Source organism: Ochotona princeps, chromosome 1, assembly GCF_030435755.1.
Source record: "Ochotona princeps isolate mOchPri1 chromosome 1, mOchPri1.hap1, whole genome shotgun sequence".
In the NCBI taxonomy this organism is placed as follows: domain Eukaryota; kingdom Metazoa; phylum Chordata; class Mammalia; order Lagomorpha; family Ochotonidae; genus Ochotona; species Ochotona princeps.
The window spans coordinates 102,176,362-102,200,615 of NC_080832.1; the positions used below are offsets into that span (position 1 = coordinate 102,176,362).

General features: G+C 38.5%; 1 protein-coding gene across 1 annotated transcript in view; it reads left to right on the forward strand.

The window, feature by feature from the left end:
• Positions 1 to 24,254, forward strand: part of LOC101527574 (24-hydroxycholesterol 7-alpha-hydroxylase) — a 65,914-nt gene that overhangs the window by 3,235 nt on the left and 38,425 nt on the right. The window contains exons 2-7 of the mRNA XM_004590420.3: positions 3,910 to 4,045; positions 6,134 to 6,308; positions 7,737 to 7,886; positions 9,150 to 9,243; positions 10,893 to 10,997; positions 16,638 to 16,728. Of these exons, the coding sequence (XP_004590477.3) occupies positions 3,910 to 4,045; positions 6,134 to 6,308; positions 7,737 to 7,886; positions 9,150 to 9,243; positions 10,893 to 10,997; positions 16,638 to 16,728 (751 nt within the window). The remainder of the gene's footprint in view (positions 1 to 3,909; positions 4,046 to 6,133; positions 6,309 to 7,736; positions 7,887 to 9,149; positions 9,244 to 10,892; positions 10,998 to 16,637; positions 16,729 to 24,254) is intronic.

Below are 24,254 nucleotides of genomic sequence, written 5' to 3' on the forward strand. Positions count from 1 at the left end.
AAAAAAAAAAAGAAAACGCAAGTCCTAACCACAACCTCTGATTAGCTCATTGACATTTCAATTTTAGTTTATATACAGAACCGACTGCTATATACCTTAAGATGGCTATAAGGTACCATTCAGCTGTCTCGTGTCTATTTCATTTTAGTATTTAGCCATTTGTTGTGTTGAAGTATAATTTTGCTGATCTTGGCAGATTTTAGGATAATTAGACTGGCTTGTAACTGTAACAAGATATTTGTCGACATTTAAGGTGCTGAACATTTTTTTTGGGGGGGGGTTGTGCAGGAAAATCCTCAACACCATGGTGAGGAGTAACTAATCTTTGTGTGCCACCCAGCGAGGCATGAGCCAATCCACGCCAGCTCTTTCCTGTCAGATTTCAAGCTCCAGGAGGTCATGTGCGTGGAGCAGGGGGGCACTCCAGAGTGGAGCAGGTGGTAAGGAGGAAGCTTGGATCCCAACCATGAAGACTCCCAGACCTTCACCACAAACTATTAATATGAGCAACAAGGACTATATCCCAACTGCCAAGGAGGCCACAGGGAATTGGATGCCCTCGGAGGCCGAGTACTCTGAGGTCACCCACCCCCAACCGGAGCTTCCGCAGGGGATGGAAGAAGTCCAAACACTACCGTGCAGAAGCCAACGTCATCGGAAAGACAACCAGAAGCCCTGAGCGGTCCGCAGAAACAGAAGAACAATAAATATCCTTCGGGACCAGGGAGGAGAGCTTTCTCTGGTCCGAGTCTGGCTCCACCTCTGGACCCCTGCCCTCCCTCGCAATGACCATCGGGATTGCTTCGAAAACCCCTCACAGCAAACAATCATACAAACTAAAAAAAACCTAAAATAAATAAACAACAGAAAGTAGAGCTAGCATTCAATTCTACATAGCTTCTTCTAGAAAGTAGATGAGAAAGAAACATGCCTCAGCCTACTTTATGGAACTTTGTTATCTTGATTTTTCTTGAAAGTGAAAAAAGAATAAAGGTAGAGCCAGACATTCCTCTGAATACAGAAGAAAAATACCTAACAGAATATCAACAAGTGAAACTCAATGACATAGAAATAAGTTATAAAGTAAAACTTATTCCAGAGATACAAGTGATAGAATGCTTGAGTAGGAGCCAGGCAGTCAGTGTAAGCCACCAACCGAAGAAGCAACACATCAATCAATGCAGAAAAAGCATTTGACATTATTAAACTCATTTGGGATTAAAAAATAATAACATGTGAGAGCAGGAGTGGAAGGTAATTTCCTCAACTTCATAAAAACATCCATAAAATGTTATAACTGAAAGATTTACTTTTGAAAGAATAGTTCTTTCTACTTCTGATTAGGAACACAACACAACTACACTACACACTTATCAGAATGGCTAAAAATTAAAATTAATACAAGGTGAAATGCTGATACGACTGAGAATCTTTCTCACTTAAAAACATCTGGTAGGAATATAAAATACAAGCCCTCTAGAAAAATCCTGTCAGTTTCTCAAACAGAGCAGGTAACTAACCATATATCACCCAGCAATGATAGTTCTGGTTGTTTATCAAGGAGAAGGAAAATATATTCATATAAAAGCTTGGACAAGGATGTTTATAGAAGCTTTGTTTGCTAGGGCAGCAATCTAAAGAGAATACAAATGTCTTTCATCATTGTTTTAACAAACTTTGGTACATTCATACTATATAATACTCAGAAACATAAACATAAAGAAACAAACAGTTGATACAGATACACAACAATGTGGGTGAAATACACTGAGAAGAAACAGACCCAACCTTTGTCATATTCTGTGTGGTTCCATTTATGAAACAACTTTGAAGTTGAAAATCACCAAAGTGGCGAATAGATAAGTGGCTGCTAAAGGTTAATGATGAGGTAGGAAGAGGGTGGTAAAAAGGACAACGTGGAGGATTTTTTGTGGTAGGATGGAAATATCTTGATTGTGTCAATATTAATAGCTTGACTGAAACTGTGCTAGTATTTTTGAAGGATGTTAACACCTACAGAAACAGGTATTGGGCAATGCTCAAAGAGTATTGGGCAATTCTCTTTTATACTTATTAAAATTGCAATGGTAGTCTGCAGTTTTCTCAAAAGATTTAGCTTTAAAGGATACATGACCAGCACTTTGACAGCAAACTGTATGTGACTGCCTTTAATTCAAAACACAGGGACTACTGACCTTGCACAAAAACAACAGAACAAAATGAGAGCAGATTAGAAGAAAAAAAGCTTGTAGAATATATAACTGTTCATGACCATGTTTACAATGCAGTTGTCTTATAATAAGTATTTAAACATCATCAATAATCTGCCATTCATTTTTTTAACTTGGTTGATACACACTTATGGTCCCAGGTCTAGTACATGTTGCAAAATTCCATTTCCTACTGGGAAGTCAAGAATTCTCATCTGAACAAAACTTAAAAAATGAAAACACAACTTCTAATTGTGGACTAACAAATTGTCTGTTAGGGAATAATGGCAAGCAATGTCAGATGTCTTAAACACTGATATAAGGAAGTAGGATTTTAATTTTTGGTGGTTTGATGATTTCCTGAACCCAGAGAAGCCCTCAATGCTATGTTGCCAGAGTGACCCTGTACCATCTCATGGCAGGGCATAGTCATGAGCATGATGACGTTTTGAGATATTTATAAAAATTTAATGGATTATAAAACTATGATGGTTCCTGTTGATGATGCCATGGGTAGCATTTGGTTTATTCCCTTCATTGAAAATTAAAGCAAATGTTGAATTACAGGTAGATGGCAATGAAAATGAAGATATATCCCAACATGATTATAGATTCTCTGAAATTGAATTCCACACTACTATGTATCTCTAGACTACTAGGAGTGATTTTACAGTGAAGAGGAATTTAATGTAGGAGGGAAAATCCACAAGTGTAAAACAGAGAGAGCAAAAGAACATCAGATCCATAACTCCAGTTTCGAGGTATTAGCAGCTTGCAGCAGCAGGGACTTCCATATATTTTAACAGAAAGGAAAGCTTGGAAAACATATAAGTAGGTATACTTTGCAAGATTATGGGGCCAGAAGAAGAAGCTGCTAACTTGCCTGCCTCCATTTCTTTAGTAATTTGTAAGATAAGGACACGTCAGAGTGGAGAAGGCTGGGCAATATATGTAGGTGGAAGAGTCATTTTGGAAGGTAAGAAACTAAACCATGGGAAAGATGTTTAGGAGTGCAAAATATTGAGTGATCAATGATTACCTATAAGACCAGCTGGCAATTTTGTATGTCATCATGCTGAGCTACGTTTTGCTTACAGTTAAATATCACAAAGTTGATCTAATTTCTTAATCCTATTTACAATTATTTTCTAGTTATTTCATACTAAAAGCAAGAAAGATGCAGGTAAATTATATGTTAGACATAACTAATACAGAAAATTAGAATTTATATAATTTAGACAGCTGAAATAGTCAAAATTTTATAGTTATCATATGCAATTGTAATAATAAAGATTTATTTAATTTATTTTAATAGCAGAATGATAGGAGAAGGGGGGTGGCTAGGAAAAAAGGATCTTCTGTTCACTCTCCAGATGGCTGTAATAGCAGGGTCTGGGCCAAGCCAAAGGCAAGAGTCAGGAACTCTGTCAGGTCTCCCACATGGATCATCTTTCACAACTTGGTTAGGGAGCAGGATCAGGAATGGAACAGCTAGTACTTAAACTAGCAGTCTTATATGAGAGACGGACATTGTGACATCTTCACCCACTGAACCAAAATGTCAGTCCCACAATCATAATGATATTTTCTTGACTATATTTCTGGACTGTAATTTGGCATGGTTGGGAAACACATAACTGCCAACAGGGATTTAGAAATGTTTACTGATACAAACTGGTGCTTTTGTGTTTAATTTCAGTATGGACCTATATTTACAGTATTTGCTCTGGGAAATCGAATGACCTTTGTTACTGAAGAAGAGGGAATTGAGGTGTTTCTTAAATCCAAAAATGTAGATTTTGGACTAGCAGTACAAAATCCCGTCTGTCGTACAGGTAAGGAATATTTTCCAGTAGTTCATTTGCAATACCTGATAGTTTTAGGTGAAAATGACACCTTAACTTCATTACCCAGAGGGGCAGTAAGGGATGCAGAGCTAGACTTCTAGATTGTTTATTGGGACGCTTGCTTCCAGCATGGCTGGCTATTTTCATTTCTTCCTAGGCTACAGATGTGTGCGCTGAGTCCACCTAAGCTCGTAGCAACACAGAGCTGGTTCATCTTGTGCCTGGTTCTTTTCTCTGGTTCTCTCAGTGTTTGTACTTGTTTCTACTGTTTAAAGCTTCTTTCTCTGTGCTCTTTATTCTTTTCTGTCTTCCTAGGTTTATTTTCTTGTAACTTCATGTATTTCTTGATGACAAGACAATAAAGTTTGATTTAAAAGCTATCAGTGATTGATACCATAGCTGTTTTTTCATTCTTGGCTTGCACAAAAAAGGCACAATCTGTTTTTTAAATATTGAAACTATCAAATTCCAGGTTAAGAATTACCAGTATTTTGAAAGTTTTGGTTTGTGTGGTCAAATGTTCCCTCAGAAAAAAAATATGACCCAGCCTAACTACTAGAGAGATGTCAAAACTATTTAATTTTATAACCTGTTCTGTTACTTGGAAAAATTGATGAAGGACAAGGAGGGACACTTAACTCACACAGATCTTCCGTCAGGTGATTTACTCCCCAAATGACCACAGCAACCAGATCTGGTCACACTGAAGTCAGATAGAAGGAACTCCTTCCTGGTCTCCCACATGGGTGTCTGGGGCCTGGGTATTGGACTATTTTCTACTGCCTTCCTATGTGCATTAAACAGATTGCTGGATCAGAAGCAGAGCAGCTGGGACTTGAGTTTGTACTCTGAAATGGCATATGGGTTATTAAGGAGCTGCTTAACCGATTAGGCCACAGTGCCAATTCTCTTGGAAACTTTCATGTTTAAATATTTTTTTAAAGATTTATTTGTTTTTATTGCAAAGTTAGATATACAGAGAGGAGGAGAGATAGAGTCCTCTCTTTCTGATGATTCACTCCCCAAGTGAGCGCAATGGCCGGTGCTTGGTCGATCCTGAGCCAGGAGCCAGGAACCTCTTCCAGGTCTCCCACACAGGTGCAGGATCCCAAAACATTGGGCCATCATCGACTGCTTTCCTAGGCCACAAGCAGGGAGTTGGATGGGAAGTAGAGCTGCCGGGATTAGAACCAGCGCCCATATGGAATCCCGGCGCATTCAAGGTGAGGACTTTAGCTGCTAGGCCATGCTGCCGGGCCCCTAAATGTTTCTTTTTGAGATGAAAATGTTTCCATTTCCCCTTGAATCAATTTTCTATTACTTCCACATATCCCCACTGTAGAGAAAATATGTATGATTAGAAAATCTAAAACTTAGTTATTATTAGCCTATACAAATTGTAAACAATATGCAATAGGCATAATGAAATAGAAAGTTTAAAAGGTTTTTGTAAAAGTTACTTCAAAGACAACAAAGGAAAGTAAAAGAAAAACATAAAATGAGTTAGAAAAATAACTCACTCATATTTCCATGACCCCAAGCTAACCATGAGCATGTGTCATGAAAGAAGCATGCATATTATTAATATGTATAAAGGAAATAGTTGTGGTAGAGTTATTCATGAGCTTTCAAAAGACCTTCTGGTGGGAGTAACATTCAAGAATAATTTTGAAAGATAAATAAAAATTAGCAGGAGAAGTTTGGGATTTATCAGTATTCTTGTGTCAAAGTGGTAGAGAATTTCTTGGGAAACAAAATAGCTTTTGCAACAATAGATAAAATAGCATTGCTTTTCAGTTTATCGGCAATATACATTTGCAGAAGTAAGGTGCTGGAAATATCAGCCCTCTAAATGATCTGTTTATAGATCATCCATTAAAGTGAATTATCCAACTGATTTTCACTGTGTTAAGGTGTGGATTGAGCCTTTATCAATTTCTGTCCACAGGAGGTGATTTTATATAGTTGGAAGACTCTGGCTGTTGCCCTTCCTGACCAACTAGTGGTACAAGTTTGTTGATTATATGCTTCAAGCAGTTATTATGTGTTTTGAAAATAGTTTCCCTCTGTTTATAGCATCGATTCCAAGGAATATCTTTTTAGCGCTGCATGAGAAACTCCATATTATGTTGAAAGGAAGATTGGGGACTTTGAATGTACATGAGTTTGCTGGACAACTAACTGAAGAATTACATGAACAACTGGAGAATTTGGGCACTCGTGGGACAATGGACCTCAACAACTTAGTAAGGTAAATAGATAAATAGATGTATTAGTATCAGTTAGTCTTGGTAATTTTAGAGTAAGGTTTTTTGAATCCTGTATATTAGACCTCAAAATTATCATGCTTGTTAGTAAAGTCTACTTAACTGGACTATTAGGAGATTTTTCAAAAAATCCCTTACAATCTAATTAACTGTCAGTTTTCAGGTGACCCCTCCTATGAGAAAATAAGTTAGTGTGATTATTCCAAAGTGTTTGTAGCAATTTCTTTTTAGTTATTTCATGTATTTGTGCATTCTTTAAATGGATTTACCTTGTCTAATTGTCATGCATGCATCACAGTTTTGATAAACCAATGCAATTTGTCATCGTTAGAAAAAGACTATTGAGAGGACAGGTAAAGAATGGAATTATTGAGTGGGTGACAGGGTGCAAGAAATCTTTGTGAGACTTTGAAAGGTGGCCAAGGCAAAAACAACTGCTGGCCCTAGAACTAAGTGACAAGCAATCTTTAGATCATTGATCCGAAGAGAAAGGTTAAGGCCGTTGAAGAAGTCAGTTATGTTCTGGAGTTTTCTGTAAGAATTAAGGACTGAGCATGAGAGAAATTCCCCAACTGCATAAAGAGATTTGGTAAATTAAAATTACCTTGGACTCTGTTCTATTTCATTTAAATCCTCAACTGCAAAGGGCAACGATCAGTGGTTCCTTTTAAACAAACAAACACTGTTTCAACTTAATGAGACAAAATGGTATTCAGCATTTTTGTTAGAGGTTCAGAAAGAGTGGGTGGTAGGATGCAAACAAACAAATAAAACCTTCCAGATTTTGCCAAAGCATGTTGAAAATTGCAAAGGAAAACAAATCTTTGGTTATTTGGGGGACTCTAGAGAAGGATATCTGGAAGAATGGGCGAATACAAATTAGATGAATTGTATTTAGTGATATAATCTACAGCATGCTAATAATCTTTGAAGTTCATATTGACTGCTGATGAGTACTGTATTTCATTGTGTGATAGTTTGAATTTATGGAATGCTGCGAGAAATTAGGAAATTTGATGGCTGACATTACCCTTAATATGTTGTGATACTTTTATCTGGTATCCTAAGGTAAGGACTGTTATTTTAGTTACTGTTATGAATTAATAGTAGATGGTTATTGAATGGTATTAAATAAAATTAGTTCTGTTTGTCATCTCATATTTGTGTTTAAACTACTTGCTTAGAAAGAATTTCTAAGTCATCAGATAAGTAAGGGCACAGAATCAGCTATTCCTGAATTATCTTGACTGTAGTTAGCAAATAATGAAACTCCTCAAGAGTGGCTCTTTGAAATCTGCCACCTATTATTGCACTTGTTACAGGCGTGTTGCTACTGAAGAATTCCTTCTGTTGCATTCTACCCCTGTTCTTTGACCTTGGGTCTGAGTTTCTGTGTGTTTCTGTCTCGGTAGGCAGCTTCTTTATCCAGTCACAGTGAACGTGATCTTTAATAAAGGTTTGTTTCTCACAAGCAAGAGGAAGAGCAAAGAGTTCTGTCAGCATTTTGAAGTTTTTGATGAAGGAGTTGAATATGGGTCTCAGATACCGGAATATCTCCTAAGGTAGGGAGTTGTGTCGCATCATGAATGCGTTCGTTGACTGGGCTGCTTTCAGCAGTTGGTATACTACTCACGTTTCTGTGTTCGAAACAGATATAGAGGTAGTTTCTAAGACTGAGAAACTGCTTCTTATGCCTGGTTTGTTTGTGCTATGCATGTGAATTGAGGGGGAAACAAAAAAAAAAGAGAAGCACCTTTCTTTGGTTCATTTTGATGAATGAAGACAGAAAAGTGAAGGGAAAATGAATAGTGTTTTTTGAGCCCTTTTGTCCCATTTATTGGTTATTATCAGTGCATTCATTGGCTGCATTTGAGTCTGTGCTAAGTTACCATGTGTGACCTATCTCCTTCAAAGCAAATATTGCCCTCATTATCTCTGAGGCAAAAGTTGCTGTAGTCAAAATGTATTTCTCACAGTTGGCTTGGACAGATGTTTGTAAAATGACTCACATGTAAAGTAACTGCATTTTTTAAACTTCTTGATAGTTCCTCTGTGTCTTACTACTTTTGGGTTGCTATAACAAAATTGTACAGACTAGGGTAGCTTGTGAAGAACAAACATTTATTTCTTACAGCTCTTGAATTGTGAAAGTCCCTGATCAGGGTGCCAGCATGGCTGAGTTCAGGAGCAGCTCTCTTCCTTGTTACTTGCAGCCAACGGCACAGGCCAGTTCCTTCAGGCCTTTGGGAAAGCCCACTAACCCGGCTTATGAGGACTCCATTCTTTTGGCCTAATCATCTCATTAGGGGCTGCTACCTCCTAATATTATTACTTCAAGGATTAGAGTTTGAGCATACAGATTTGGGGATCCTAAGTTTTCAGGCCACAGCAGCATTCATGGACGCTAATCAGGAAAAGACTTACTGAATCCAAGCCAGTGTGCTTTACTGACTTAACCCAGTGATTAGGGTTGGGCTTTCATTATTTCACAGCTCATAATAGTCACAGCAGAATAATACCAAAACTTTGGACCCTGTTTTTTTTTTTTTTTTTTTTTTTTTTTTTTTTTTTTTTTTTTTTTTTACTTAATGGCAATTGAATAGAGAACTAAACATTGATTTGCAAAAGCCACGTAAGTGTTACTCCTTGTGCCCTCAACTGTTCTTGAGAACCAAGAATTTTGAAGGTAGGCTGCTCATGAAATTCTTCATGAAAATGAAAAGCAGATATGTGTTTAAAAACTCTGAATCCAGACATTTCCCCCTTGAAATGCCTAACATTCAGTTAAATCAGTGTCTGCGTATAAATATTTTTCCCTTATGCAGAAATTGGTCAAAGTCCAAAAAGTGGCTCCTAACACTGTTGGAGAAAAATATTCCCGATATAAAAGCATACAAATCTGAGAAAGATAATTCTTTGGTAAGTATTTCTTAACTTCTTTACTAAAATATATGAGATAAAGTTAATAGTAAATTATGATTGTTAAAGTATATTTTTTGTGTGCATGGAAAGATGCCACTTGGGATGCCTGCATTCCAGATGGGAGTGTCTGGTTCCAGTCCTGGCTCCACTCCCAGTTTTCTGGGAATAGGTACCCTGGGAAGCAGCAGGTGGTGACTCAGCAGTTGGTACTTGCCTTTCTTGTAGTGACCCAGACTGCATTCCAGGGCCTTGACTTCAAACCTGGCTTGGTGGGCTTTCGGGGAGTGAATTAGTAAATGGAAGGTATCTGTCTTTCTCAACCTTTCACATATATATTTGATAAAAACTTAGTTTTTTATATAATAAATTTATTTTACTTTTGTTGATGTTTACATAGTTGAAAGGGATACACGCCCCTGTGGAGCACTGATAAGGGTGGGCAGGGTCGAGGAGTGGGGGAAAGTGAATGGATGAAAGTGGAGAGAGAAGGGAAAAGAACTACTCCCAGCAACCTAATCACATACCTGGGAAAGGGGGAAGGCCACCTGATATCATCTTAGGGTACCCATTGTGGAGTGGGTTCTGAGGATACTGCTTAAGTGTTTTTGGAAGTTCTGACATGTGCTTGATTTTGTTGCTCCAAGGTTCAAGAAATCCTTCCAAGGTTCATTGGCTGACATAGTCCACTTTAGGATCTCTATTTGCAAGATGCTTGTCAGGATAGCTCTCCAATTTGATCTGCCTTCCATGACATTAAACATCCTCTGCAGGCCTGAACTGGTTGTTGTGTCCCCATGAGCATCTGAGCATGTGGTCCACCACACAGGCCTCAGCAACTGAGGAGTCCCAGTTCTAACACAAGCACTCCATGGTGTGACCACGTATCCTGTGATTTTCACTGTGGTTGGAGTTCTGAGTCTGGTGATCCAGTTGAGGGGTTCCCCAAAAAACCTCTCCAGAGGTGACCCCAGACCTGACTTCTCTGTGAACCAACCAGTGCAGAATCCAGCTCAGGCCATCACCCATATCAGCTCTGAACTGACACCTTTCAAATCAGATGTCACTTTTCTGCATGTTTATGCTACCATGATATTTTGTAACAGTCTGGCCAGAAGTTCTGTCTCTGTGGTTTATGGACTGTGAATCTGTATGAAGGGTGGAGATACAGTTTTATTCTGAAGGATTCACAGATTTATGTCACTGTGTTGTGTTTTCCCATCAGCAGCAGTTTATTTAGGAAGAAGAAGAGCAAAACATTTATGAAAATGTAATGCATGGCAGGTTTTGTTTTAAATGCTCTTCAGATAACTCAATGATTTAATTTTCATAAGTCTCATGAAGTAGATACCATATGATGGCCATTTTACAGATGAGCAATCTGAGGCTTAAAGAGATTAAAATAACATATCTATGCCCATTCAACCGTTAAATAGTGGAGCCAGGATTTGAACCCAGGCAGCAAAGCAGCTGAGCTCCACTGGAGTCTCAATTCCTTATGATTGTCCTACCAATAAATATGTAAATGCAAACCAATTAATAGCAGTACTATTATCCTTTGAATTAAGAAAAATGTTTTATTTCTTGTTTATTCACAGCAATCTTTGTCACAAAGCTCTGGTTTAACTTTATTTATTTCTTTTAAACAGACAGTAATACAGGCTGTACTGGATATTGTAGAGATGGAAACAAATGATAAGAGTCCCAACTTTGGGCTCTTAGTGCTTTGGGCTTCTCTGTCTAATGCTATTCCTGTAAGTATGTATACTCTGCTTTCCTTTTTCCCCTTTCTTGTTCTCTTTTAGCCCCCATTCAGTCCTTTCACTTATGAGGTAGAAGTAAAAGACTTACAGTGGTGTTGGTTGTGAGATAAAAAACAAAAATGAATGTGATTGAAATTTGATTTAGTCACAAAGGAAGCCAAGAAGAGGTCTAATTGAAAGGCAAAGTGTCAGCAAGTCAAGGGGAAAGCTTATCCATTGGGGCTGTTGTGACCCCAACTGCATACAGAACATTATCTGTGTGTCTGGCGAAGTGCCCACCGTTGTTACTGCAAAGATTAATCAGCTTTGGCCCCTAACTTTTGTTGGGAAGTAGGTTAATAGATAGTCTTGTATAGAATTAGGTTTGAATGTGAGTGGCCCCAACCATAGCTAGAGTGTCATGGCAGTAGCTTAAACTCTGTCTCCATTTTCTTGTTGACAAATGAGAGATGATGTACAGGAAACTCCTAGCAGGGCCCTACAACTTCAGTGCTCACCAAGAGGCAGCTGTGGTACTCTGCCAAGTTGTGAGATTTCAGTGACATGGGCATAACTGGTACTCAAAGAATGTGTGCTCTTTTCTCCTCGGTGCAGCATTGCCATTTGGCATCTGGACCTATAAGATACCCTGTAAATGGAACTGGTAATATTAGAACTCATGACACTTCTGAAGAAAGTAGAGACTGAAATACGTGTGTGTGTGTGTGTGTGTGCACGCACACGAGCATGTGTGTGTGAACTGGATAAGAGGTGTTGCCTGCCACTTCTGTTTTAGTACCCACCAGGTTTTGGAGTCTGGAGGCTGTCACACTAGCCTAAGCTGCTACTTATAGTATGTCATATTTAGTAGTTTAATATTTGATATGTTTGTGCTCCACCACACAGGAACTCTCACTCCATCTTTAAAAAGTCATTTTTTTTCCCCAAAAGTCAAAGGAATGATATTTCGAGTGTTATTCATTACTCCCTCCTATGAAGTCCTAGATTGTTAAAACACTTTCTAAGTTGTGATGTTCTGGTTTCCCTTAGTCCGTCATGAAACTTGTTGGGTAGAAAACAGAGGTGTAGAAACCAGCTCAAGTTCATGTCAAGTGGTAAAATACGTATTTCATCAGGAATGGTCAAGGAAAAGTAACATGATTATTTTCTTTTCTTTGTGCATCTTAAATACTATTCTCTGTTAGAAACTGATTAAGCTAGAGGAAAATTAAAAAGCAAGCAACAAAACAGTTCCCCAAGCAGCAATGAACAGGCAGTCCTCTCAGAGCATTAATTTTCAAGATCTTATTAAGAAGTTTCCCTGGAAGAAAGCTGCACAAAGTCCCATTGATCTGACACAGGGGAAGTCAGTTATCTGAAATTTCTTCCTGGTACTTACCTGAAAGGATTGAATCATTAATTTCAGACAAAGAGTATATGATGACTAGCAAAGGCTCTGTCTTACAGTGGTTGTTGGCACTCTGAGAGGCAGCCTAGTGTGTGAGTAGAGACCTTCGAAAGGCTTTAGTCAAATCCAAAGCCAGTTTCCTGCACTGGATGAAATGGGTAAATTACTTAGCTCTCTACAACGTCAGTGTAAACTGGGATTAATGCTGCCTCCCTCAAAGGCTTGTTGTGAGGATTATATTAGTTTAAAATAAGTAAACAGTAACTGGCCTAGCAAATACATCCAATAGGTGTTAGTCTTCTTCACTCAGGAAAATTGTTGCCCTCATTTCAAACAGGCATACTTTCAGTGGCCCACTAATAGTAAACATAGGCAACCTGGAAGTTCTGAAGTTTTGACTGCTCAAAGTCCTGGGGGAGACTGGCACAGCTGTCCTGCTTTTGGTTCCTCCCGTTGCTGCTCAGAGTTACTGAAACTTTGGGCAGGAGGACCTGTTGTCACTGGATCTAAGTTACAATCCTTCTAATCTTCCTTGTCGTGCTCTGTGTTCGGACTCAAGCCCTGTGGGACTCAGAGGTCTGGCTTCAGATGGATCTATCACTGCAAAGTCTCCTTATGCACTAAGTCAGCTTCAGTGGGCAACCTCAAAATATTAACTATAATCAGCGAAATTATTTTTGTGGGGAAGCCATTTCCAAGTTCCAGGAAATTCCAGATGGCCAGCTCAACTGTTTATTTTTTTAGAAGATTGAGTTCTACTGGAAAGGCAAATCATATTTACAGAAAGGAGAAACACAGAGAAAGATCTTCCATCCCTCTGGTTTACTCCCCCTGGCTGCAGTGGCCAGAGGGGAGTCAAACCAAAGCCAGGAGCCAAGAGATTCTTTTGGGTCTCTAGTGTGGGTGCAGGGTCCCATTCTCTGCTGCTTTCCCAAGCCATAAGTAACGGGCAGAAGTGAAGTGAAGCAGCTGAGACACAAACCGGAACCCATATGGGATCCCAAGCACTTGCAAAGTGAGGATTGGTCTATTAAGTTATCAAAACAGACCCGAGTTCAACTTGTTTTTTTAAAAAGATATATTTTACTTTTGCTGGAAAGTCAGATATACAGAGAGGAGGAGAGACAGAAAAGAAGATCCTCCATCTGTTAATTTACTCCCCACAAAGCCACAATGGCCGGGGCGGAGCAGATTCGAAGTCAGGAGCCCAGAACCTTTTTTGGGTCTCCCACATGGGTGCAGGGTCCCAAGGCCTTGGACTGTCCTTGACTGCCCTCTAAGGTCACAAGCAGGGAGCTGGATGGGAAGCAGGACTGCTAGGATTAGAACCAATGCCCACATGGGATCCCGGTGGATGCCAGTCGAGGCCACTAAGCTACCACATTGGGCCTGTCAATTTTTTGGGTTGTTTCTCCAGATCGCCCCTAAAGGATAGATTTCACTTTTTTCCTTTGTTTCTTTGCAAAAGTTCTTTCTAAATATTTTCAGTAGGAACCATCATTTTACCCCTTTACAGCAGTTACTAGTGTGGCATAATTGGCCTGTCTTGTACATTTAAGCCCTTCTCTCCCCTTCTGCTTTCATGTCCCCAGCTAAGTATGAAAGTCTTTAACAGAAATAGCTTTATATGAGGAATCTTCAAAAAGTTTAGGAAAATTGCGCATTATGGAAAACCTATGCATGGATTTCAAAATTGTTTGGCCCCAAATAAACGCCTTTAAATTGCATTTTCCCCTAATTTTTAATTTGAGAGGCAAAGATAGAGACTGGGAGGCAGACAGAAAGCTGTCAGATCTGCTGATTCCCCACCTCAATGCCCATAAGAGTTGGAGATGGCAGGTGGAAGCCAAGAGCCAGGGACTCAATCTAGGTTTTGTATGTGGTCCCAGGGACTCAACTGCTTATGTCGGGCAGCTGGAGTTGAGGGTTGAAGGTGAGACTCAAAGCCAGTTGCTTCTAATATGGCACAAAGTCACCTTAATCAGAATCATAACCACTAGACATACACACCTGCTGGTCCACAAATTTTTGAAGAACCCTTCTACATATCTTTTTTTTTTTTTTTTTTTTGCATGTTTAGTTAGCAGACTATCTGGCATGTTAAAGAGACCCCATCGATATTTGTTTTATATATATATACACCTATACACAGCTATATATATATATATATATATATACTTGGATACATGGTGCTGACGGAGAACTTTAACTTAACTTCTATTTGACACAACAAAGACATAGAACTTTTCTTGTCCCTCCCACTTTTGTTCCTAATGTTCCTAAGTGGTGAAAAGGCAACGTGGTGGCTGCTCCTGCAGTCCACCAGACCACGTGCCCTTCCTTTGGCCTAAGACTGACCACGGACTTCATCCTTCTGGAGTCAAATGCTAATTGGTGTTACAGTCAGCAGTTTTTAGCTCCGTTCCTAGTTCTGGGTGCACAAAGGTATCAGAATCACTGGTTTTGCTTTTCGATTCAGTAATTCATAATTTTTTATTAGTTCTCTACATATCTTTTCTTTTTTTTCTTTTTTTTATTATTCATTAATCACATTGTATTAGTTTCATAGGTACTGGGATTTCCCCCACCCGTCCCCACACCCTCCCCCCATGGTGGATTGCTCCACTCTGTTACATGACCACAGGTTAAGTTCAGTTGAGATTCCCTCACTGCAAGCATATACCAAACATAGAGTCCATCATCTTACTGTCCAGCCTAGTTCAACGGCTTCTTAGGGAGACCCTTCCAATACTTTACATACCTTTTCAAAAATTACTCTTATTTTAATGTAATCAGTAGTAGATTTTTTTAATTTGTGAAAGAAATCTGTTGAAAGTGAGGCTTTAAGAATAACACTCTAGTACAAACATTTGGAGTTAAGCTGAATTCTTGGTGATTTTTCATAGGTATTAGCCAATGTTAGTGAATCTCTACAACCACAGCTAGGAACCTAAACCTCCGAACTAGGCCTGCTCTGTGTAACAAAGTCCATGTACTGTCACTAAGATTTTTCTCCTCCAACATGAAATCTGACCCTTTCCATGAAATTGATTGGTTATGAGTGCTTGTATTCAGCACTTCAGTCTCTACATGTGAGTTGGAAGAGCCCGAACAGGGAGACAAGACTGGAGACGGGACCTCTCCCGAGTGTTTCTTCACTTAAAAAAGGGCAGGATCGTGAGAATCAATCATCTGTGATCTGGATGGCGCCCTCAAGGACCGTCTCGGATTGTGTTGGGGTCTTACTCCATTGTTCAGCTTGTTTACTTAAACTGTGCCATGTATTTCCTTGCTCTGTCAATGCAGTGTCACAAAGAGTAAACCACTTTGAACTTGGTCTGAAGTTTTGGGAGAGTTGTTCTTCCTCTTTTGACCACAGAGGGGAGCATTGGGATTATGAAGGTACATATTGACTCAGAAAGAGTCGAGAAGATTACAGTTACACAAACTACCTCCTGAGTCATTTTAGGACTGATTTTCCTAGGCATTTCTTTGGCAATAGATATTCATGGCAAAGCAGTGAAAGAGATGCCCATTTTTCTTTTCATGAATTTGTGTAAGGTTCCTTGATTATAACCTAAGAATAAAAGCAAAGCAACTACCTGAGTAAGAAGCTAAAATTTAAGCTATGACTGTATAACTTTCTCTTTTAATATCATAATGAAGGGAGACATGAGATAATCTTGACTGGCCGAGAGTGACAACTTGGAAGTATATGGGCATGTTGTGATAAATAACATTCATATGTGGAAGGGTACTTTTTTGATGTTGAGTACACGTAAGTTAGGCGTTGTTTTTAGGCATTTTAATTATTTTTCCCTGGGGTCATTTAAAATTACCGTGTTTCGTTTTCATAATATGCAGTTTACAAATTTATTTGTATTTTAAGAAAATTAAGTAGAAACAGTTTTGATATGGTAGCTAAGCATTCTTAGGTGCCAAAATATATTACTTCTGAATCTTTGATATATGCCTGCATAATATTTTATATGGTTTATTAAATAGGAATCATTTTTCTCACATTTTAGTAAACATTAGGGTTTAATGTGTTTGAGAAATGTACTTAAACTAATAGTAGCAGTATAAAATCATACAACATCTTTCTTATTGCTAAAACCCAGACCTTTTCAAAAGATGTTCTTTACTAACATTTAATTTAAATATTGCTTATGTATGGTTAATACTAAATATGCTTGTGTTTGTCTTCAAAGTTCTTATTCTTGAATTATGTGTTTCTATTTCAGATTGCATTTTGGACACTTTCATTTATCCTTTCTCATCCTGATATCCACAAGAGCATTATGCAAAGCATTTCATCTGTGTTTGGCACAGCAGGTACTAAACCTAAGTTAAATCAAGTCGTTGAAAATACAGTTAATAGTCCATGTTTGTCATGCAGTATTGACAAAGTTAAATGTTTAAAACTTTATAGAAATTTAGCATAATCTAACATTCAATGTATTTTATTATATGTTTTAGGATGTAAATTGACCAGGTGCAATCCCAAAGGTTTGTTAGTGTAAAGCATTTAGAGAACATCTAGTCCAACTCAGTTATTTTCCATATGAAGAAACAAGTAAATAGATACTGAGATGTTCTTAAATTCCTGACTTAAATATGTATGTGAAATTTGTCTTCTAATCTCTTGGAATATCACCTCAATTAAGCTGCAATTTCAGTGTTTAAATTCAGGATTTTTCAGATTTTATAAAAGCAAAATGATATCTATTTCATATATTACATAACAGCACTAGTTGGGCTATGGAGGTCAGGTAAAGTTTGCTACCACTAGAGATTGACTAAAGCAAAATATAAAGCAAAACTCATAAAGCCGAAAACATCCTTTTGTAGTCATTAGGCATTTGAGAATTTTTAAAATTACAGAGAAGGGATTGTTGTCTTGAACTTTTTAGTTCCCATTCAGGCTCTTCATTTGTCAATTCTGTAAAAAGTAAGCTTTATTGGAGAGGATTTAACTACTTGTTAATTCAGTATAAATTGGCCAGTTATTTATTCTGATATTAAAATAATAGCAAATGATTTGAGTTTGTTGGAGGAAACAATATAATATTATGATAAAAGTATGATGCCAGTTAATGGTTGTCCCTGCCCTCATTGCTTAATATGTTTCATTTGAAATTTTTGGTTTATTTTAGATTGTTTCTTGTTCAATTACATGTGAAAGTAAGTGGGCTTGACCAATAGAAATGCCTAAGCAACACTGTCTAAGCCGTAAGTGTGAGCCTGCAGCTGCTGGACTTAACTCACAGAGACTGTGATCATGAGTATCACCGAGTGCCAGCAATGCTAACAGGCCTGCAGTACACTGTGAACAGAGAAGACTGCAAGGCTACTGCTTTTTTACAGGGAAAGCAAATGGAGTTGTTACATTCCCATGTGACTACCAGTAGAAAAATTTGAATGTACTGTTGGTCTCTTGATAATAAATACCCAATGTACCCTTGATGATAAATGGTCATTTATTATCACTTACCACTTTTTTTTTTACTAGAATGTTTTCCTGACTTATCTTTTCACAGACTTCTGGTGTTTAGAAAATAAGAGAGTAGAGATATTGGCATGGTAGGAGTAATGTGTGGAGCCTATCTGAGACAAAGGCCATGGAGGTCAAACATTAATGTCTTTATTTCTTTTGAAAATTTCTACAATGCTTGCATCCGGAATTATTAAATATATTATGTACAGAAAGACAAAATGCTTTCTCTTTTTCTATTTTCTTCTTCATTTTCAGAGCTCATTGTTTTTCCTTGACAAACAGCAGTGCCAGGGAACTCGCTATGCTGTATCAGTGCTTTCAGCCTGTAAGACACTGTTATGGACTCGAAGGCAATTTGTATTAAGAAAGAATCAAGCATTTTTACCATGCTATATGAAAGAAGTTTATAAGGGTACTGGTGTTGTGGTATTCCGGGTAAAGTTGCTGCCTGTTATGCTGGCCTTCCATAGAGGTGCCAGTTTGAGTTCCAGCTGCTCTACTTTGATCTAACTGTCTTTCAAATAAATCTCTTTTAAAAATCAATTTAGATGAATCCATGAATAAGCTGTCATACTAAGGACCCAGAATTTGATGCAGTGGATTCATGTGCCGATTGTGACAATGGTCTTCCCATGTGAATTCTGGTTTTAGACTTGGATGCTCCACTTCTCATCTAGCTCCCTGCTAATGTATATGCCTGGAAAGCAGCAGAAGATGGCTCCAGTTATAGGGCCCTTGCCATCTCTGGGGTGGACTTGGATGGAGTTCCAGGCTCCTGGATTTATCCTGTTCCATCCCTGGAGAGTAATGCAACCATCTGGGAGTAAACCAATGAATGGAAGATTCTCTATCTCTCTCATCTATCCTTCCCTTCTCTATCTTCCTTTTAAGTATATATATATATATTTGAAGATCTGATACTAACTCAGGAATTTAGTGAGGAGAAGAGACCTTAGATCTTTGGAGGTTGATGTCAAGGAAGATATCCATGCACTTACAAGGGACTCTGTGAAGGAAAGAACTAAAGTCCATCTTAATAGGGTTTTGTAGAGAAACAGAGATGAATGGATGGATGGATGAGTAGATAGGTAAAAGGATAGATCTAGAGATTTATTTGGTATAATTATGGATGTTGACAATGTATTTTTTATCATGTGTGGCCACTGGAATCTCGCAGTTACTGTAGTGGTCAGTAAATAATTACAAAAAACAAATAAAAAAACAAAAAAACTTCTATACAACAGAAAGCTATAAATATTCTGTTCTTTACCCAGAAGCTCTGTATATGTGTTGCAGTGTACCCTTCGGCACTCAGCCAGGAGGTTGACGACTGTCCCTTATAATTTACTTCTTCCTTGTGCAGGCTCAGTGTAATGGTGAGAGCTCAGTGCATTTTTGGGTCTTTTCTGAGCATGAACATAACCCTAGGCTAATGCATAGCTTTGGACTTTCTCTAGAATACTCTAGAGCTGCTCAGTGTTGCTATGGATTTCTGATTCCTCTAGCTTTTCATTTACATTTTTTTGTTTGTTTGTTTGCTGGCTATTGATCCCAGCTATTATCTACTGCCTCAGGTAGCTGCAAAATTAAGCAACTGTTTTTAAAGATTTTGAGCTATCATCGCAGGAGACAAGGCCCTTACTCTGTGCCAGAACCATGTTAGGAGTTTGGAATATACAAATAGAAAGAGATTGGTTCCTTACTATGCTTGAATTCTGACAGGGAAGGTAAGAAATTAACAATAAATTTAATATATAAACACCTCCAAATAAGCATATAAAAAAGAAAACAGAGTGGAATAGGGAAAATTAGGAGTACTAGGAAGGAGGACAGGAAATAGAAGTAAATAGATGAATAAGAGTGTGTCTTATCATCAAGGTGAGATTTGAGCATGTATTCGAAGGTGGTTAGGAGTTAGACAAGCAGGTGTCTAGAGGTAGAGAGGACTGGGGGTTAAAGACAACAGGTGTGACCTCAAGCTGTGCTCGTAGACTTCTAAGTCCTCTTCTTCAGAAAAGAGTTTTAGCATATTTCTAATAAAAGATACATAATCTGATTTACTCTGATTATTTAGAAAAGATACATAAAGATAAGCCATCATGGCCTCCATCTCTACGGAAACGTTTTCCTTATTCTTTCGGTAAGGTATGCCTAGTCCTTTCCAGTCTCCTTCACCCTGCAAACTGCAAGTGCTGTAGCTTTCAGACCTCCCTGCTCACATGAACTTCTGCCTTTTATAGGTGTCCCTAGCGTAGATAGCTCACACACGCTGATCATGGCAGGAGATCTTCTCATCCTCACCCTGCCCCCTCTCACAACAGTAGGATAAGCCCATACCCCATCCTATGACTCCATTTACTTGAACCAGTAGCTGAACACTGAAACTTCTAGTTTTTGCTCCGCATTGTTCGCTCTGGTTACTGTTTCTATAATCTACCAGCAAGATTTCTTGAAGATGAGCAGAAGAACCGTACTAACTGATTTAGCAAAAAAAAAAAAAAAAAAAAAAAAAAAGGGAAGGTTTATCAGGTAGTGAACACAGCTTCTCAAGAGAGTTGGACAACCAGGCTTGGAGAGTGCACAGCCAGGAATCCTACTTGGAAGCAATGTGGTCTGGCACATTGTGGCCACTGGAACAGGAGTCTGAATGACCCAGGAACTTAATTGTGCAAAAACTGCAGTTGCTGACAGGCAATTTTTTTTCAGTCTCCATTTCTTTTTCTTAGAGTTTATTTTTATTATTTTCTTTTATTGGAAAGGGAGTTCAGATTTATGGAGGGAAAGTGAGAGAGAGAAAGATCTTTCATTCACTAGTTCACTCCCCAAATGGATGCAATGGCCAGAGCTAAGTTGAGCCAATCCAAAACCAGGGGCCAGGAGCCTCTTGGGTTTCTCAGATGGATGCAGGGTCCCAAGGTTTAGGCCATCCTCTACTGCTTTCCCAGGCCACAGACATAGAGCTGGACGGGAAGTGGAGCAGCCTGGACACAAATCGGCACCCATATGGAATCCCAGTACATGCAGGGTGAGGATTTAGCCACTAGTCTATCATGCCAGGCCAAAATAATATATACATTTCTATGTATATATGTAAGTGTAAGAAATAAATATATTTGCAATACTATTGTAAATACTTACCTTAAAATGTGTTTCATGAATATAACAATTTACCATTTTATAAATATAAATATCTTAATACAAATATAGTGTTACAAACACATTCCTGAGCTTCAATCCTGGCTAGCACTAATGATATGATTTTGGATAAAAATGCGACCTTTTGGGGTTGTTGTGGTAGCACATCATGCTAATCCTCCACTTGGTCATGCCAGCATCCCAAACAGGCACTGGCTATTCTACTTCTGATCCAGCTCTCTGCTTGTGTCATGGGAGGGGAGCATGTAATGGCCCGAGTCGTTGAGTCCCTGAATTCACATTGGCAGACCAGAAGGGAACTCCTGGCTCCCAGCTTCAGATCGGCTTAGCTCTGGTTGTTGGGGCATTTGGTGAGTGGGCCAGCAGATGTAGAATCTTTCTCTCTTGCCTTCTCTCTCTGTAAAATCTGTCTTTCAAATGAAAATAAAGTGGATCTTTTAATACAGAAAATGAAATCTTTCTCAGAGCCAGGCAGTAATGTTTTTGGTCGCACCATGTTGACATAGCTCATAGATCAGCCCTAATGGGGGACATAGCAATACTGGGTGGTGACGAGCTGTTCTTACATAGTGACAATGGCTCAGATAGCTATATCATGTAACAAATAGGAAAAGATCTTTTTTCTGCATATAACAAGTATAAAACTAGTAAAGTGATAAATGAAGCTAGGATCCCACAGCAGTATCCTTGGCAAACTCTATGTTATTTGAGTTATTTGAATTGATTAGTAAGTTTTTCTTCATCGCGTTAAACATTGTTATTTTTTTTACATGATACAATTCCACAGGCTCAGGGATTTCTCCTTCCACCCTCCCCACTTAGCATTTCCCCCACACTGTGTTCCTCTACATTATTACAGTAGTGTAGTCCTTTAATAACAGTCACAAATCTGTCACTCTGCTATTTAAGTGTATCATGACATTCTCGGTATAGACAATTTCTTTTAGTTGGTTTCAGTTATTTTAAGGATTGATTTTAATTCATCTATGGCAAGAGCTAGACAGAAATTTCTGGATTTTACTCCCAAACCTCCTTAGTTCCTTTCCTGGTCTCAGTATTAGTACCAGTCTCCTTTGGGCTTTAGCCCTTTTGACTATTATCTTGGCATTCTTCCAAGGGAAGACTTCTAATTTGAGAGTCACTGCGCTAGAAGGAAAACCACAGATGTGCATTGAAATCCAAATATGGATTTGGAGCTATTTTCAAGTTATAATAAAGATCTTTTATCCTAAAGATGTTTTAAAACTTAGTGTATTTCCTAGTCTATTTCTTTGTCTATCCCAAGAATGCTATTTTATTTTCCCCAATGTACTTTATGCTTTATGCATATTTAGAAGTCATTTTTTAAAGTTTCATTTTTATTCGAAAGAATTACATAGAGAAGGAGAGACAAATTTGTTTCATCCACTGGTTCACTCCACAAATGGCCACAACGGTCAGAGATGAGCTAATCTGGAGCCAGGAAATGGGCTTCTTTTGGTCTCCCATGTCAGTAGAGGGACCCAAGGCCTTGGACCATCCTTCACTGCTTTCCCAGGAAGTGGAGCAGCTGGGAAATAAACCAGCACACATATGAAATGCTGACACTTACAGGTGAACAATTAGCTTTTTGAGCCGTGACATCTGCTCAAATTTTTAAGTATTTCCAATTCAGTATAACTTTTGTATTATGTCATGCCAAACTTTTTTACTTTATAATTTGGTTAGTCTAATAATAATTCTTAATATGAAACCCTTTGCTTTCTAAAAAGATCAGGCACTTTACCATTACTATAATCTTACAGTAATAATCTTATAATTACTTCAGGGCAAGAATATGGCATGTCTCCTAATACATGAATCGGCCTCGAATCTCTATTCTGACTTCCAACAAAGTCCTCACTGTTCAAATACTGAAGTATTTTTTCCTGTGACCTATATCTGTAGTAAATGAGAGTAAAGGAGACAGAGAAAGACGGGAGAGATAAAGATTGACTCTTAAAGATTGGTCAACTTGACCAGTGTAGATATTCTAGGGAAAACAACAGTTTAAAAGTATGATTCAGAATTTGAACTGTACCTTATTGCTAAAACTTATTTATAATATCCTCTGGAGGAACTCTGGTTTTCAAGGTAATAGTAAAATTGGTCCGAGTACTACCTCAGATGTGTAGGAATCTGTGCAGGTTGGAAATGGGAGAGGCAGCAAGAGGTTGAGGCTTTTTGTCTCTTTGTCTCTTTGCCTTCTTCTGACTCCTGGTTCTTGCATTTACTCATTTCTCAGTTCCACGCTGTTTTGCTTTCACTTTTTCTGCATGGTACTGCCTCATTGAATATCATTTCAGTCTTTTTCTGCATGGTGCTGCCTCACTGAACATCATTTCAGTCTTCTCCAAGTGTTAAAGTTAGCTTCATTAAAGTATTTTTAAAGACGTAGGGCAAGGAAAGGAAAAATTGCATTGCAACAAGAACCAACTTAAAATTGTAAGTCTGGTGTGGGTGTTGTGACGCAATGGGTTAAGCCACCACCTAGGACGACTGCATTCCACATCAGTTTGAGTCCCACTTCCTTTACTTCAAATCCAGCCCTAAGTTAATGTATCTGGTAAGGCAGCAGATGATGGTCCAACAATTTGTGCTCCTGCCAGCCAGGTGGGAGACTCAGGTGGATTTCCTAGTTTGGGCCTGGCCCAGTCCTGGCTGTTGCAGGTATTTGGGAGATAAAACAATAGATGGACATCTCTGTCTCCCTCCCATTGTGTCTTTAAAATCAATATAAATAAACAAACAAACAAACATTAAAATTAAAAGTCATGTTTTCCCTTGAACTACTAGAGACATTTTCTTGGGCACCTGTTCTTGTTGCTCATCTGCCTTGTAGCTGAGCTCTGTCTCTCCAGAAATCTCCCACCTCGTGTTCCTCATTCCACACTCCAGCACCACTGGTCCTCTCTCACTGTGTCTCACCATGGACATTCAGGGTTTCTGCAATCAGGTTTCACCTTCTAATATACTTGTTTGGCATTTGTCACTGGTTTCCTTCCTTCCCTCCTTACCCCATCCCGCTTTTTCTCTCTCTGCATTCTAAAAACAGCAAGCAAAGGATTTGTGTGGTAACATCTGTGAAAGGTTAAAACAAAAGCAGACCTTAAGAATACTTGTCTCCTTTTAACATTAGGTCATTTAGTTCTGGGAAAATAAGCAGAACATTTTAATTTAATAAAGATTA